Genomic DNA, 19214 nt, shown 5'->3' with positions numbered 1-19214 from the left:
TATTATCCTTCTATTATTTACTAAAAAAAAAAATTTTTTTTTTTTTTACGAAAAAAAAAAAATTAGCTGAATGGGATTATTATATTAGGTAAACAATTTTGTGGAAATATATATATATTTCACTGCTGGATGAATTAAATTTTATGCAACAAAAAAACTGCTATTCGATAAGAAGAAGAAGAAGAAGAAAGTGGTGGTGGAACAATTATCAATTATTATCATTATTATTATCACTATTACTATTATTATTCACAATCATCATCATCATCATTACCATCACTATCATCATCATTCAAAAATTATCATCCTTAATACATACATATATATATGTATGTATGTATACAAATTATATTTACGGGTCTGATAAGTGATAAGTTATCACTCATTTAATTAACATATACAAAATATATATATATAAATCAAACAAACAAATTGATATATATATATATCAACAAAGATAGTTTTTTTTTTTTTTTTTAAAAAAAAAAAAAAAACTATCTTTATTAAATTTGGATGGCTGATATGAATAGCTTATTGTCATCGATGTCATCATCATCATCATCATCATCACCATCATCATCATCAGCAACAACAACAGTAGCTGCAGCTGCAGCTGCAGCACAGGACAATTATATGCAATGGAATATCTTCAAACTTTATGCTAAGGTATATATATATATATATAAATATTCTATCTTTCATTTATTTCTCTCATATTTTTTTTTTTTTTACTTTTTTCATTGCTTTCTTTTTCTCTTCCATTTTCTTATTGTTACTGTTATTGGTTATTGTTGTAGTAAAATTTTGTTTATTTTTATTGGCATTAATATAGCAATGCAATATATTATTATTATTACTAATTGTTTGTTAATCATTTTGAATTTATTAAATGAATTAATTTTATTGATTGAATTATATATAAGCAAATAAATTTGTTTTTTTTTTTTTATAAAAAATATTTTTTAATTCTTATTAATATTACTTTTTCCTTTTTTACATTTAATATTTGTATTGCAATTATTTGAAAGTTTCACTTTATTATTTGTATACTTTTATGTAGATATTTAAATGAATAGTATTAGTATATATTTTTAATTAATTAATTAATTAGTTTATATATATTTTTTGAAATGAAAAAGAATAGAAAGAGAAAAGAGAGAGAGAGAGAGAGAGAGAATGAAATATATTTAATGAAAATGATAAATGGGACTGTTTCAAATATAACTTGCCTATTTGTAACCTTCATTTTTGCTTTCTTTCTCTTTTCTTTTTTTTTTTTCTTAAAATGAAACGTCAAACATCAAAATATACTTTAGCATACAACAAACGATCATTGAACAGTAATCAAATGAAGCACTGAAAATGTAATTTATGTTTACGTACGTACGTACGTACGTATGTATGTATGTGAGTGTATGTATGTATGTATATATTGTATGTTATGTAAACAATCGTTGTGTAGTAGTAATAGTAGTAGTATATGTCATGAAATTTGAAATTTATATATATATATATTTTTTTTTCCAACTAATCCAGTTGATTATTTTTTTTTTTTTTTTTTAAATATATTTTTTATTTTTTACTTTTTTTTAAATATATTTTTTTATTTATCATTATTATCATCATTACTTTTTATCAGTTTGTTTTTATCAATGTATTACTATACTATTATTATTATTATTATTATTGTTATGATCATTATTATTATTATTATGATCATTATTATTATTATCAATTTGTATTATTATTACATTTTAAAAAAAGTATGAAAATTTTTGAAAGCATATATAGTAGTTTGAAAGATTGCAAACAATTAGCTTTATCATATTTCTAAATTTTTTTTTCTTCTCCCTCTCTCTCTCCCTCTCTCTCTCTCTCTCCTTCTCTTTCCCTCTCTCTCTCCCTCCTTATTTCCTTTTCATTTAAAATTTCATAGCACACATACATAGGGAATATTTTTTATTGCAATTTTTTCTTTTTTTTTTTGTTCCAATCACATATATAAATATGAAAATGTGTATGTATACAATTTACATAACAAATACGAATATTTCACATACATCTGTCTGTCTGTGTATGTCTATGTATGTTTGTGTATGTTTGTGTATGTGTTATATTTAAATGTTTAAAATTAATACTTTAACAACATATATGCATCAAATGGAAATATGATGTACGTATACAATTTACACAACACATACAAATATTTCACATACATATTCAACATCTGTGTGTTTATGTATGTCTGTGTATGTTTATGTATGTGTATGTATGTCTCTGTATGTGTATGTATGTTTGTGTATGTCTACGTATGTGTTATGTTTAAATGTTTAAAATTAATACTTTAATATATATGCATCAAATGGAAATGTAATGTACCTATACAATTTACACAACACATACGAATTTTTCACATACATATTTTAAAATCTGTCTATTTATGTGTGTCCATGTATGTCTGTGTATGTTTGCATATGTCTATGTATGTCTATGCATGTTTGTGTATGTCTATGTATGTTTATGTATGTTTGTGTATGTCTTTGTATGTGTTATGTTTAAAATTAATACTTTAACAACATATATGCAATCAAATGGAAATGTTTTTGTATTTGCTTATTTATATTAAAATCCATTTCATTTTGTATGAAAGAAAAAAAAATTTTTTTTTTTTTTTGATTTAATAATATTTTAAAATTTATTAAAATATTTTAAATTTGTATTAAAATATGCAAGTGGAGAAGCAAAGATTTTCAAAATAGTAAAAATTAAAAAAACAAAAAATAATATACAAAAAGAAAAAAGAGCGGTAATTCTTTTTTTTGCAAATTTAATTAAAGAATTTTAAATTCAAAATTCAAATCTTATAGATTAATTCATTGAAATAGAGGAATGAATAAGATATAAGATTATTTCATTTATTAATATACATTTCAATTTTTTATTTATATTATAATTATTATAATTTTTATTTATTTACTTATTGTAATTTTTACATTTATTATGCAAAAAATTTCAAATATTACATTTAAAATTTTTTAATTAAATTTGTAAAATTTTTTAATTAATTAAAATACCGCTTTTTTTTTTTTAATTTTTACTATTTTCATTTGAAGGATGAATGTTTTGTTCTTGTTTTTGTTTTGAGGATTTAAAAATTTGTTATTTATTAAAATTCTATTTTAAATGCTTTGTTATATCTTTTAGATATTGTCGTATTTTGATGTTATTTCTGATTATTATTATTTTTTTTAATTATTATTAATTATAATTTATAATTATATTAATTTTTAATTTTTAAATGCTCAAAATTTGATTTTTTTTTTTTCATATCTAATAAACATTTATTAAAATTCTGGTAATTATCAAAATGTTTATCATTTCTTATTTCCTATTTATCTTTAATAAATTTAATTTATTTTTTTATTCCTTTTTTTTTCTTCATTTATTTAAAAATAATAAAAAAATTTTTTCTTTTTTTTCATTTATTTTTATTCTTTCATTTCCAATATAATTATTAATTTAGAATTATTGTATAAAATATGATAAAATGTATGTGAAATTTTAATAAATATTCATTTATGTATTTATGATAATGATTAATTTAAAAAAAAAAAAAAAAAAATTTCCTTTTAGTAATTTAAAATTAATAATTAATTTCCTCCTTTCTTTTTTTTTTTCCAGAAACGAAATAAATTTTTATAAAATTTTATTTCAAATATAAACTTTTTTTTTAAAAAAAAGGAAAGAAAAAGGTTTAATTTTTAAGAAATTTGAAATTAAATATTTGAATTAAATACTATATTTTTTTTTTTAAAAAAAAGATAATTATTATTATCTTGGTGGCAATATTTGAAATTATTTCAAATTTTTTTTTTTTTTTATTTATTCCTAAAATTATTTTTCAAAATTAGAAAAAAGAAAAGAAAAATATAAAATTTAATCAAATGGAATTTTTTGCTTTTTTTTTTTTTTTTTTTCACTATCTATTATCATTTTCTATTTTTCATAAAAGGATTAAATCAAGAAATTTAATGCATTCAAAAAAAAGAAAAAAATTGATTCAATTTTATGACTCATTCATATTCAATTTTATGACTCATTCGATCATACATTTTTTTTTTTTTCAATTATGAATTTTTCTAAAAATATTTTCTTTTTTTGAACACAAAAACACAAAAAACTATTTCTCAATATGCTTTTATTAAAAAAAAAAAATTTAAATTTTTACTTAAACAAGTAGAAAGAGAGAGAGAGAGAGAGGGAGAGGGAGAAAGAAAAAAAGAAAAAGATGAAATTTTATTGAAATAAAAATGAATCAAATAGTTATAATTGCAAAATTGCAATTATAATTTTTTTTTTAATTTTTTAAAAAAAATTTTTTTTTTTTCAATCAAATTAAAAAATTCTTTCACTTTTATTTATTATTATTATTATTCAATGATAAATTTTTCATTTGATGTAAATGAGAAAAAAAAAAAAATAATAATAAATAGAAAAGTTCAATTTTTAATAAAATATCTAAATGTAAAGAATTTGTATATGAAAGACTGTGTCATACTAATTTATCAAAATTTAAACAAAAAAATTTTTTTTAATTTTATTTTTTGTCAAAAATTTGTTTCATCAAACAAATTTTCAATTTTTCATTCTAATTTCTTTTCTTTTTTTTTTTTTTTTTTAATTTCTAATCTTATGATGATGAGAATTTTTTTAAAAAAAGCAATAATTTTTATAAGAAAAATGAAAAAAATAGTGTATATATTTAATTTAGCAAATAAAAAAAAAAATGATAACAAAATTTAAAAAACAATTTTCCTTTTTTTAGTTTAATTTAAGTATAACTTAAAAAAGCATTTCTAAATTATCATTATATGATTAAAAATAAATTATCTTATCAATTAATTATCAATTAACTCACTTTTTTTAAAAAAAAAAAAAAAAAAAGAAAACAAAAGTTTTATTTTGATACTTAAAATTAAGATATATTCAAAGTATTTATTATAATTATCAAAAATTTTCCTTCTTCAGATGAATTATTATCATTATTTGATTAAAAATAAATTATCTTATCAATTAATTATCAATTAACTTACTTTTTTCCTTTTTTTTTTTTAAGAATTAATAAACTTTCAAAATTCACACAAATAATTTTCCATCTTTCTTTTTATGCATTTCAAATGTTATGTATGACTTAATTTTTTTTTTTTTTTTTGAAAAGTTCATGAGAAGTACATCATAGATTTATGAATCCTTGAATACATCAAAATTGACGTAGAAAAAAAAAAAAATTGAAATTGAAATTTTTTTTTTTTTTTAAACGTAAAACTGTCCTTATGTTGTACTTCATTTTTATTATTTTACAGACTTGTACTCTCGTAAAAAAGGTTATAGTAAAGTACATCCCAAGGATGGAAAACCCCCCCTCTCCCCCCTTTTCCACATTATTTGACAACCAAAAGTTTTATTTCAGGAGTAAAATAAATTTAAAAGATTTTAAAAGTACAATGGTTTTTTTTTTTTTAAAGCACAGTTGAATTTTAGAACAAAAGAAAATTCGCAAATTTTCAATTTGTTGCAAAAAAAAAAACTTTTTTTTTTACTTTTGAAAAAGTATAAAATGATGTAAATATATATGTTAAGATAATATATAGGAAATGAGAAATTTTTGATATTTTCAAAACATTTGGAAGATAGTTAAATAAATAATAAATAAATAAAATTATTAATTTTTTCATTTTTTTTTTTTTTACATCAAATATTCAAAATTTTTCCCTCTACATAGATAATTTACTTAATTTTATATTTTTTAAATAAAAATAATTAATTTAATAAAATATGATATAATTAATATAATTAATTAATTGTAAATAATCAAAAAAAAAAAAAGAAAGAAAGAAGCAAATGAAATGAATAAATTTATAAATTTCTTAAGAGACAAAAAGAGAGAGAGAGAGAGAGAAAGAAAAAATTTTTCCAATAATCTTTTTTTTTTTTCTTTTTTTTTCTTTTTAATTTAATAAAATATTTCAGCAGCAAATGAGTACACCAGATGATCCAGTTATTCATAGTCCTGGATCAATGCGTAATGATCCGTCAGTAACAACGCAAATGCCAGCGGTAGCGGCACCGGCACCAGCATCAACAATTATATCAAATAGTGGTGCAGAAATTTTATCGGGTGAAAATATTATAACAACAGGTACAGATACGGGTACACTAGTTGGTAATACAGCAGCAACCATGGTAACATCAACTAATGCAGCAGCAGCAGCAGCAATACGATGTAACGGTGGTGGTGGTGGTGGTGGTGGTTCCGGTATTACGGTAACGGTAGCACCGGGTTCATTGCCGGCAGTTGCTGCAGGCAATCTTTTGCGATTATTGAAGGGTATATTAAATTACCAAACTTCAGTTTTTCTTTTTTTTTTTTTTGGTAGAGTATATGTTATTGTACTTATTGGTATTTTTTAAATTAATTCTTAAATTTTTTCATATTTTTTAAATTCTTAATTTTTTCATTTTTTTTAATTAATTATTAATTTTTTTCATTTTTTTAAAATTAATTCTTAAATTTTTTCATTTTTTTAATTAATTATTAATTTCTTTCATTTTTTTAAGTAGTTATTAATTTCTTTCATTTTTTCAAATTAATTCTTAAATTTTTTCATTTTTTTAATTAATTATTAATTTCTTTCATTTTTTTAAATTAATTCTTAAATTTTTTCATTTTTTAAAATTAATTCTTAAATTTTTTCATATTTTTTAAATTAATTCTTAATTTTTTCATTTTTTAATTAATTATTAATTTTTTTTTTCATTTTTTTAAATTAATTCTTAAATTTTTTCATTTTTTTTTTAAATTAATTCTTAAATTTTTTCATTTTTTTTTAATTAATTCTTAAATTTTTTTATTTTTTTTTAATTAATTCTTAAATTTTTTTTTCATTCTTTTAAATTTATTCGAATTATTTATTTCTTATCATATAATTGTTCCTTCTTTCTTATTGTACTTATTGACATTTTTTAATTAATTCTTAATTTTTTCATTTTTTTAATTAATTCTTAATTTCTTCTTTTTTTTTTTCATTCTTTTAAATTTATTCAAATTAATATTGTAGCAATAAAATATTTCTTTAATTATTTCTTATCATATAATTATTCCTTCCTTCCTTTTACTTTTATTTTTATTTTTTTTTATTTCTGTCACTGATAAAAAAAAATGTGATTTTAGGGTAAACGATAAAACTAATAATTAATAATTATTATTAATTAAAATTATTTTAATAAATGAAGTGTGACAAATAGTTCGTTAAATATTATTTTCGATTAGAATAATACAAAGTAAAAAGAGAAAAAAAAAATTTGAAATAAATGTAATATAAAATTTCTAAATATTTTGGTAAATAAATGCTAATAAATAAATTGCATTTAAGCTTATCGTTCTAGTTTTATATAAAGCTATAAACTAGTTAATTTAGCAAATATTATTGCTTATAGAAAAGATATTGTTTGTTTGTTTTGTTTTTTTTTTTTTTGAAATTTACTTTTTATAAATTTTAAAGTAAATTTTTTTATATTACAAATTTTTTGAAGTAAATTAAATGTATTATAAATTTTAAAATTTATTATAAAGTAAATGTATTATAAATTTTTTAAAGTAAATTAAATGTATTATAAATTTTAAAATCTATTAGAAATTAAATCTATTATAAATTTTTTGAAGTAAATAAATTTTAAAATCTATTATAAAGTAAATTTATTATAAATTTTTTGAAGTAAATTAAATCTATTATAAAGTAAATCTATTATATTTTTTGAAGTAAATTAAATCTATTATAAATTTTAAAATCTATTATTAAGTAAATCTATTAAAAATTTTAAAAAAAAAAATTTAAAATAAAATGTTATTTTTCATTGGTTGAATTAAAATTTTTGTCAAATGATTGTAGAATGATGCTAATTTATTTGCAGGTGGTTTATCCGGTGTAGGTTTAAATATGATGGATGAATTAACAATGAATACCGGTAGCGTACGTCAAAATGCTCCGTCATCCAGTGGTTGTTGTTCACCAAACATAGAAGCTGGCACTGATGTTTGTTTGAAGCATTTAATTAACATTTTATTTCTATTATAAATTTTAAAATTATAAAATTTAAATAATATAAAAACATTTACAATCGGATATGATGATTATATTTTAATAATTTTATTGTTAATATTTTTTTTTTTCTATTATAAATTTTAAAATTATGGAATTCAAAAAAAAAAAGAAAATATGAAACATTTACAATCGGATAGATTGATTATAATTTAATTGGAAATTCGAGAAATAATTATTATATATGATAATAATTACTCTTTTTTTTTTTTTTTTTATTCATCGACTAAATGACTTTTTTTGTATTGAATTTTTTACAAATTTTAATATTGTCTTTTTTTTTTATGTGAAATATTATAAGAATTAAAAATAAATATTTTTTTCAATAACAATATGAAATTTATAAAATTATTTAAAATTTATTCCAAACATTTTTTTAAAAAAAAAAAAAAAAAAACATAAGTATATTTTGTAAGAATTACTTAAAATTTATTCCAAAACAATGATTATTTAAAAAAAAAGAAGACACAAGCATATTTTTTTTAATAAATTTTATTTTTGTGAAATTGTTATGGAAATAAAAAATAAATAATTTCTTTTACAACAATATGAAATTTATAAAATTATTTAAAATTTATTCCAAAGCGATGATTAGTAAAAACAAAAACATATTTTGTAATAAATTTTATTTTTGAAAAAAAAAATTTTTTTTTTTTACTTTTTAAGGAAGCACGACGTCGTCAAAAAACGTGTCGCGTATGTGGTGATCATGCAACGGGTTATAATTTTAATGTTATCACATGCGAATCATGTAAAGCTTTCTTCAGAAGAAATGCTCTAAGACCTAAGGTTTGAATTTTATTTTTTATTTCTTATATTTAATTCATTTTATTTTTTTATTTTTTATTTCTCATATTTAATTCATTTTATTTTTTATTTCTCATATTTAATTGTTTATTTTTTTATTTTTTATTTCTCATATTTATTTTTTAATTTTTTATTCCTTATATTTAACTTTTATTTTTTATTTCTCATATTTATTTTTTTATTTTTTTTAATTTTTTATTCCTTATATTTAACTTTTATTTTTTATTTCTCATATTTAATTCATTTTATTTTTTATTTCTCATATTTAATTCATTTTATTTTTTATTTCTCATATTTAATTCATTTTATTTTTTATTTCTCATATTTAATTCATTTTATTTTTTATTTCTCATATTTAATTGTTTATTTTTTTATTTTTATTTCTCATATTTAATTCATTTTGTTTTTTATTTCTCATATTTAATTTTTAATTTTTTTTATTTCTCATATTTAATTCATTTTATTTTTTATTTCTTATATTTAATTCATTTTATTTTTATTTCTCATATTTAATTCATTTTATTTTTTATTTCTCATATTTAATTGTTTATTTTTTTTATTTTTTATTTCTCATATTTAATTCATTTTATTTTTTATTTCTCATATTTAATTTTTTATTTCTCATATTTTATTTTTTTTTTTTAAAATTCATTTTGTTTTTGGTTATTTCCTCTTTTTTTTTTGCATTGGTACATTTTAAATTTTTATTATATTTAATTATTTATTCTATTATTTTCCTACTAATAGAAATATAATAAATTTTATTTAATTATTTTTTTTTTTTTTTTTTTTTTTGATATAAAAAATTATTCTTATTAAAACGTTTTGAAATAATTAATTGAATAATTAATTGAAAATTAATTGAATAATTAATTATTTCAGGAATTTAAATGTCCTTATTCGGATGACTGTGATATTAATTCGGTAAGCCGTCGATTTTGTCAGAAATGCCGGCTACGAAAATGTTTTTCTGTAAGTTTTTTTTTTTTTTTAAATATTTATTTTTAAATATAAATTTCTCCAATCTTTTGAGTATATATATATTTATTATTATTATTTGTTAAATACAAAATTCTATAAATATAAAAAAATTATTTATTTGTTAAATACAAAAATTCTCTAATGAATAGTGTGATATTCAAATAGTATTTAAATTATTTATTAATAAATATAATAAATTTTATGCTAGTAAATTATATATTTTTTTTTTTTTTTTTCATTGAATAATTTATAAAAGAAAAAAAAAAAGTAATAATAATAATTTATTAAATTTAATAATTAATTTTGTTTAATAATAGATAATTTTATAGGTTGGTATGAAAAAAGAATGGATTTTAAATGAGGAACAATTAAGAAGGCGGAAAAATTCACGTTTAAATCATATGCAACAACAACAACAACAACAACAACAACAACAACAACAAAATCGTAATACAAATGTTAATAATAGTGGTACAACACATGTAACAATAGCTGCTCATACAAATACAACAAGAAAATTATCAACACCAATGAATATTACTACCTCGAATCAACCATGCAATACTACTTCATCTTCAAGTACACCACGTATGTTGTTTACCTTTTAATTTTGTAGTAATTTAATACTTATATGATTAATTTTAATAAAAATATTTAATTTTAAAATTTTAAAAAATATACATTTATTTATTAATAAATAATCGAGTACACTAGGTATGTTATTTACCTTTTAATTTTGTAGTAATTTAATACTTATACCAATAAAAAAATATTGAATTTTAAAAAATTTTTTAAATTAATTTTAATTTTGTATTAATTTAATACTTACATATGCGATTTATTTCAATAAAAATGTTTAATTTTAAAATTTTAAAAAATATTCATTTATTATTGATGAATTAATAAGAGTGTTAAAATAAAAAAAATAAAAAAAAAATTTTTCTATTAAAGAAAAACTTTTTTTTTTCTTCGAATTACATAAAATATCTAGCACAAAATATTTCTATTAATTTTATATTATATATTAAAAATAAAATAAGCAATAATTTTTTTTTTTTTTAAATTAATAATTTAAGTAATGTGTTTTTTTTTTTTTATTCTCAACATTGATGTATTATTATACTTCAATTAATCACTTTAATGAGGATGTTATATATATATATTTTTTTTTAAATTAATTAAATTTAAATTATATTTTAAATTAATTTTAAAAATATTTTTTTTTAAATTAATTTAAAAAAAAAAATTACTGGAATATATATTTTTAGCAGCAATGTTTAGTGCAGCTCAAATGATTCATCGCAGGGAATCAGATGCGACACTTGTTAGTCCATCCGCTGTTCATACGGTTTGATAATTCATTCATTCATCTTATTATCATTATTATTATTATTATTATTATCATCATTATTATTATCACTATTACTTTATTATTATTATTATTATCATTATCATCATTCTTATCAGTGAAATATTGTTATCATTTCATATAAAAAATTAGATATAATTATTTAAGCTATTGTTGAAATGAGCTTAAATTTAATTGTGTCTAAAGTTTGCTCTTATATATTATATATGAATTAAAATTTTGATTTAAAATTTTTATAATTTTTCAAAAATTTTATCTTTTTTTTTTTTTTTTGCTTATTTAATAATAAATTTATTTTAGATGCTAAGTCCTACTAATTCAACTGTTTCACCCTCAGTTCTATCTTCCTCATCACCTGATTCCCCGACACATAGTGCTCTAATCGGTCTACCTCAGCTCGATACCAGCAGCGATGCCGTATGTTTATTATTATTATTATCGTTGTTATTATTTATTAGTATTTATTTTCATTATCATTGTTATTATCTATTATTATTATGATTATTTATTATTTCTTCTTCTTATTATTATTATTATCATTACTGTTATTGTTATGTATTACCATTTATTATTGTTATCATTGTTATTTATCATCATTTCGTACCATTATCATTGTTATTTATTATCATTTATTATTATTATCATTATTATTATTTATTATTATTTATTATCATTATTATTTATTATTTCTCATTACTATCATTGTCATTTATTATTATCATTATCATTATTATTTATTATTATTATTATTATTTATTATTTATTACCTTCAACATCAGCATTTATTTATTATAAAATTCCTTTATTACTCTTCATTTCATGCTATAATATTTTATAAGCATAGAAGCCTATTTTGTTTAAATTTTTATTTTCTCTCTTTCTCCCTTCCCCTCCTCTCTTCTCCTCTTCTCTTCTTCCACCCTATCCCCTTCCCCCCTCCCCTCCAAAAAAAAAAAGGAAACTGTTAAAATATTTTTTAATATTTTAAAAGAAAAACTTATGATACCAAATAAGTGAAAAAAAAAAAACGATAATATTTATAGATTAGCTTATTTCCTACTTTTTTTTTTTCAATTCATATGCTTCTCATTTTGTTTTTTTTTGTTTTTTTTCTCAAATATTCCTTCAAATTTTCTAAAATCTTTTATTTAAACTTACTTTCTGAATCTAATTTAAGCAAATTTTTTCATCTATAAATTGTACTCTTTAATTGTATCTTTTTCGTACTTTAATAATTGGAATTGGAATGAAATTTAAGAAACAAAACAAAAAAAAAAAAAAACCATTTTAAAGTAATTCTTTCATGGTTAGCTTTATGGTGTAAAATTTTATTAAAATTTTAGTACGAATCAAATTTGATGCGTTTACAACGACAACAAGCAGCTGTAGCTGCTAGTGCAGCTTATGCAAATTTACGTCGAAATGGTTGTGGTTCAGCAATGCTACCACCAAATTCAGCATTATCATCATTAGCTAGAGCAGGTGTTACTTTTTTTTGTTTATCAAAAGATTGTTATTTTTTTTTTATTTATCATTTCAACAAATATAAACATACATAGTTGTTTTTTTATTTATCATTTTAACAAATATAGTCATTATAGTTATTTCTTTATTTATCATTTTAACAAATATAAACATTATAGTTATTTTTTTATTTATCATTTCAACAAATATAAACATCATAGTTGTTTTTTTATTTATCATTTCAACAAATATAAACATCATAGTTGTTTTTTTATTTATCATTTCAACAAATATAAACATCATAGTTATTTTTTTATTTATCATTTCAACAAATATAAACATCATAGTTGTTTTTTTATTTATCATTTCAACAAACATAAACATCATAGTTGTTTTTTTATTTATCATTTCAACAAATATAAACATCACATAATCTCTAAAAAAAAGAAAAATTAGATGAGAAAAAAAAAGGCTTTAATTGAATTAAAATTTAAAACTAATGCAAATTATTTCATTAAAAAAATTAAGAATAAAAAATAAGAAAGAAATTTTTTTTTTTTTTTTTACTAACATTAAAATTATGAGTTTTTTTTTTTAAGATTATTTCATTATCAGTATAATATTTAGGTCCAGAACCACATGTAACAATGTCAATGGATGAATATCAAGCATTGGTAAAAGCAGCTAAAGCAGGTGGTGCTTTGGTACCACCGGTACCAGCGGTACCATCTTCTAGCTCTGATCCATGCTCATCACAATCTATCTGTAATACATTGGATGATATTAAACGAAATATTTATTCACCAATTGATCATGAAACAATAACAACAACAACAACAACAATGAATATTGGAAATAGTCATGGTATCATACGACCATCATTAATTCAATGCACACGTTAGTATTATTATTATTATTATTATTATTATTATTATTATTATTATTATTTTCATATATATATATAAATTTTTCATAAATTATATTGAATTTTGTGTAGAAAAGAATAATTTTATTTTAGTAAAACTAAGTAATTATATAATTTTAATTAATTAATCATGAAATAATTTCACGTTAGTATTTTAATTATTATTATTTTCATATATATATATATATATATTTTTTTTTTTTTTCATAAATTGTATTGGAATTTTGTATAGAAAGAAAAAAAAAAAAGAATAATTTTATTTTAGTAAAAGTAAGTAATTATATAATTTTAATTAATTAATCATGAAATAATTTCACGTTAGTATTTTAATTATTATTATTTTCATATAATATATATATATATTTTTTTTTTTTTCATAAATTGTATTGGAATTTTGTATAGAAAGAAAAAAAAAAAAGAATATTTTTATTTTAGTAAAATAAAAGTATTTATATAATTTTAATAAATTAGTTATGAAATAATTTTACATAATTTTAATAAATTAATTAATGAAATAATTCCACATTATAATAATTTTTATAATAATTTTTTTTTTTTCTCTTTATCTCAATAAATTATAATCCATTCATTCATTCACTAAAAAAAAATTTTTCAATTATTTGAATTAATCTTTCTTTTTTTTTTTAACACTACGAAATTTATTATTTATAATTTTAATGAATAATATTATTTTAGTAAAAGTAAGTAATTATATAATTTTAATAAATTAATTAATAAAATAATTTTACATAATTTTAATAAATTAATTAATGAAATAATTTCACATTATAATAAATGTTTTTTTCTTTTTTATCTCAATAAATTATAATCCATTCATTCATTCATTCATTCATTCACTAAAAAAAAATTTTTCAATTATTTGAATTAATCATTCTTTTTATACTATAAAATTTATTATTTATAAATTTTTTTTTTCTTTTTTTTTAGCAATCACCGATTATACAGAATTAAGCGCTGCAGCAGCTAATTTACCACGTGGAACGTTCAAATTAACGTCAGACGTGGAAAAAAAAGTAAAATATATGCACGATACGATACACGATGAGCTGAATACTATTTCACCGAAATTATGCACTGAACGTGAAACTTTAAAAGCTCGTTTTTATGCTTCTTTGAAAAAAAAAAAAGAAAACAAAAACAAACAAACAAAAACAAACAAACAAACAAACAAAAAATTTTTTTATTTCTCTTTTCTCTAATTTCCCTTTATAAATTATTGTAGAAAAAAAAAAAAAAAAAAAAATTTTGTGGTGTAATATTTTGATAGTGTAGAATATATATATTTTTTTTTTGTTTATAATTAATAAATTTTTTTTTTTTTGATCACATTCAGTGTATCTAATTAAATATGTCTACAATATTAATGATTATTAGAGAGAGAGAAAATGATAATTTAGGTTTTTTTTTTAAAAAAAAAAAGTATTTATTAATTATGAATTTTATGATATTTCATAGAATTTACACTATATATTTCTCATTTAATTTTTGAATAAATGAATTAATTAATTTATTAAATTCAAAAAAAAAATGTTAATTTCTTCTTTTATTATGCTAAATTTTTATAGTTTCTTTCCTTCCCTTTTTTTTTTTTTTTTTTAAATTTAAAAAAATTTTTTTTTCCAGCAAGCAATTTATCATGAAGGTGACTCACGACTTAATTATCAACTTAATTCAGCTGAACTTCGTGCACTAGATATTGTTAGTAATGTTTGCTTTTTTTTTTTTTGATGAAATTTGATACTTTTTCAAGTAATACAATTTGATATGATATGATATGATATCATGTTATATCATTAATAATTGATATGATATTAAAAACAATTTTAATGATTCAAATTTTCAATTTAAAATTGGAATTTTTTGAGGAATTTAAGTTATAAAATTATTTTTATGATGTTTTTTCAGCTAATACAATTTGATATGATATGATATGATATCTTGTTATATCATTAATAATTGATATGATAGTAAAGAAATTTTTTTGAGAATTCCAATTTTTAATTTTAATTTAGAATTAGAATTTTCTTTTTGAGGATTTCAAGTTATAAAATTATTTTTATGATGTTTTTTCAACTGATACAATTTGGTATGATATGATATGCTATCTTGTTATATCATTAATAATTGATATGATATTAAAAAAAATTTTTTTGATGAATAAAATTTTTAATTTAGAATTAGAATTTTTTTTTTTTTTTTTTAAAGGATTTCAAGTTCTAAAATTATTTATTATAGGTTCGAGATGCATTTGCATGTATGAATGAACCAATTGAAGATTCTCGAAAAGCGGCATATCTAAAGAAAGTTACTCATGATCCAACCGATATTCTTAATATTATTGATATTACAATGCGAAGATTGGTTAAAATGGCAAAAAAACTACCAGCATTTAATGATTTATCACAAGATGGAAAATTTGCTTTATTAAAAGGTATTTATTTTATTATTATATTTTATTTAAAATAAAATTTAATTATAGTAAAGTTAATTTCATATAAAAAACCATTTTTAAAGAAAAGAAAAAAAAATTGGATGGATGGATGATAATAAAGTGATAATACTTGTCGATTATATAGATTTAATTATAATCTTACTGATAATACCTGACTTCTTATTATAATTATAGATTTGATAACAAAAAAAAAAAAAAAAATTTAGATGGATGGGATGATAATAAAGTGATAATACTTGTCGATTATATAGATTTAATTATAATCTTACTGATAATACCTAATTTCTTATTATAATTATAGATTTGATAACAAAAAAAAAATTAGATGGATGGGATGATAGTAAAGTGATAATACTTGTCGATTATATAGATTTAATTATGATCTTACTTATAATACCTAACTTCTTATTATATTTATAGATTTGATAGCAAAAAAAAAAAGATTTCATTAAAACTTTTTACTGTTCTATTTTCCTTTCCAAAGAAAATGATATACTGATAAGAAATGATAACAAAATTTGATATAAATCAAGCCTTATCAGAAGCTTATATACTTTTCTTTTCATTTACATGCTTTAATAGAATAGTAAAATTTAGCAATTTTTCTTGTAATAATCAAACTTAAATAATAGTATATAATAAAAAAATGGCAACTCATTGTCATCCTAAAATTTTAAATTAATTTAACTTGAAAAATTTAATTTTTTTTTAAAAAACTTTTTTTTTAATCTTAACAATTTAATTTTAAAAACTTATTCATTTAATTTAATTTTTAGGTGGAATGGTTGAAATGTTAACGATGCGTGGTGTGACACGTTTTGATATGGATCGAAAATGTTGGCGGACACCGGTTGTTTCGGATGATAGTAAAATATCATTGGAAATGTTTGATCAATTAAAAGAGGGACTTCGTGATCGACAAAAAGAAGGATTTTTAAAGTATAATAATTATTTTAAATTAGCATTATCAATTGAAATTTATTAAATTATCAATTGAAGTAAGTATATCATTTGCTAATGTTAATTTACAATATATAACTTAGTTATATGATAGTGAAAAGGAAAAAAAAAAGGTTAGTATTTATTAATAAAATATTGAAATTGTTAAAAATTTAATGAATATAATTATTATTTAGATTTTGTGAATCATTACATCCAGATCTTCGAAATAATGAGCTTGCAATTGATTTAATTGTTCTTATTTTGTTGTTTGATCCAAATCGTGATGCACTTCTGGATCCGGCTGATCGAATTACCGTTGTCCGGCATTGTCAAGAGTATCAAGCTCTTTTGCATCGGTATATAATTTTTTTTTTCTTGCATTATTACTTTATTTCATAGGTTAATAATGATAATAATAACAGTAATAATAATAGCTATGTATACTTTATTTCATAGGTTAATAATGATAGTAATAATAATAATAATAGCTATGTATACTTTATTTCATAGGTTAATAATGATAATAATAATAATAATAATAATAATAATAATAGTAGCTACGTACACTTTATTTTATAGGTTAATAATAATAATAACTATGTATACTCTATTTCATAAATTAATAATAATTAATACATTATTTTGAAAAGATGAAAAAAAAAAAAAAAAAAACAATGATAATAATGTAATAAACTTTAATTATTACAGTTGATTAATTAATCTTTCTTTTGTTAACTTTATCAATTTTATTCATTTTGAAACATTTATTATAATCGATTTTAAATATGTGAAAATTTAATTGTGGATTACTTCATTTAATGCATATTATCTTTAAAATTTGATATAATATTGATATTATTTGTGATAAGTTTACAATAATATTTCTGAAGATTTTTAAAAAATTCAAAATTTAAATTTGAAATAAAATTTTGTTTTAATTCCTAAATTGAATTAAAACCATGATTAATTGAAAGTTTTATTAATTTTGCTGATGAATTTATGCGCAAAACTTAATTACAAAAAGTATTTTAATATTTAAACTATAAAATGACGACGCAATATACGACCAGAGAAAAAAAAAAAAAAAAAAAAAAAAAAAAAAAAAATAAAAAATTAAAAAAAAAAATAAAAAAATTCAAAATTTAAATTTGAAATAAAATTTTGTTTTAATTCTTAAATTGAATTAAAACCATGATTAATTGAAAGTTTTATTAATTTTGCTGATGAATTTATGCGCAAAACTTAATTACAAAAGCGTATTTTAATATTTAAACTATAAAATGACAACACAATATACGACCAGCACTGGTACAATGCATATAACATAATCAATTAAGTTCAAAATATTGCTTTTTTTTTTTTTGTTACATTTTGGCATTAGTATTATTTAATAATTGATTGACAATTTTAATTTAATCGAAGAAAAAAAAAAAAGTTTAATTTAATTTTTAAAAAATGAGAATTGTAGTAATTTACATTTAAATTAAATACATTGAATTTATTTTTTTTTTTTTAAATACATTATTAAATTTAATTTTTTTCAGTTATATGGAATCAATGTATGGTCATGAGGCACGTTCACGTTACGAACGTTTACCGGAATCATTAAGGATTTTGAGAACAATTAGCCAGAATGCTATAACACTATTCCTGGGACGTGTTGATCCGAATCAATCGGAAGCACTTCCAAAAGAATTCTTCAAAACTACTTAGATATTAATACAACATGTATGTGTATGTGTATGTATGTGTATGTGTGTGTATGTGTATGTGTGTGTATGTGTATGTGTATGTGTGAAATCAGATATACGTTTTTTTTTTTTTTGTATGGGTCATCGTCAAATACCTCATCCTAGTTTTGAACCGGTTCCTTCTTTTAAACTGATTGATTGATTTGATTTAATTGATTGATTGATTTGATTTAATTGATTGATTTGATTTTATTTAATTGATTGATTGATTGAATTTTTTTTTTAATATTACTATAATTGTTTTTCTTTCCTCCCTTTTTTTTCTTTTTTTTAATTTCAAAATTTGTTTGTTTTTTTAGCAAATAGAAAATAAATTGATGAAAAATATTTTTGTATTTTTTTT

The 19214-nt window shown here is 18.5% G+C and overlaps 1 protein-coding gene across 1 annotated transcript; it reads left to right on the top strand.

Annotated features, from left to right (window-relative positions):
• Nucleotides 1-513: 513 nt before the first annotated feature.
• Nucleotides 514-18833, top strand: Bma-daf-12 (Uncharacterized protein; the record flags this gene model as incomplete). Its single annotated transcript, XM_043076020.1, has 16 exons — nt 514-666; nt 6031-6388; nt 7972-8093; nt 8826-8948; nt 9849-9938; nt 10277-10535; nt 11216-11295; nt 11617-11733; nt 12660-12798; nt 13408-13677; nt 14654-14820; nt 15350-15424; nt 15962-16157; nt 16955-17117; nt 17315-17476; nt 18665-18833. 16 exons carry the CDS (start codon nt 514-516, stop codon nt 18831-18833), a joined length of 2643 nt encoding a protein of 880 aa, XP_042931954.1.
• Nucleotides 18834-19214: the final 381 nt, after the last annotated feature.

This window comes from Brugia malayi (genome assembly GCF_000002995.4).
Source record: "Brugia malayi strain FR3 genome assembly, contig: Bm_v4_ChrX_scaffold_001, whole genome shotgun sequence".
Lineage (NCBI taxonomy): Eukaryota > Metazoa > Nematoda > Chromadorea > Rhabditida > Onchocercidae > Brugia > Brugia malayi.
Note: the sequence above shows the minus strand (reverse complement) of the source record. Positions and strands in the feature narration are given on the sequence as shown.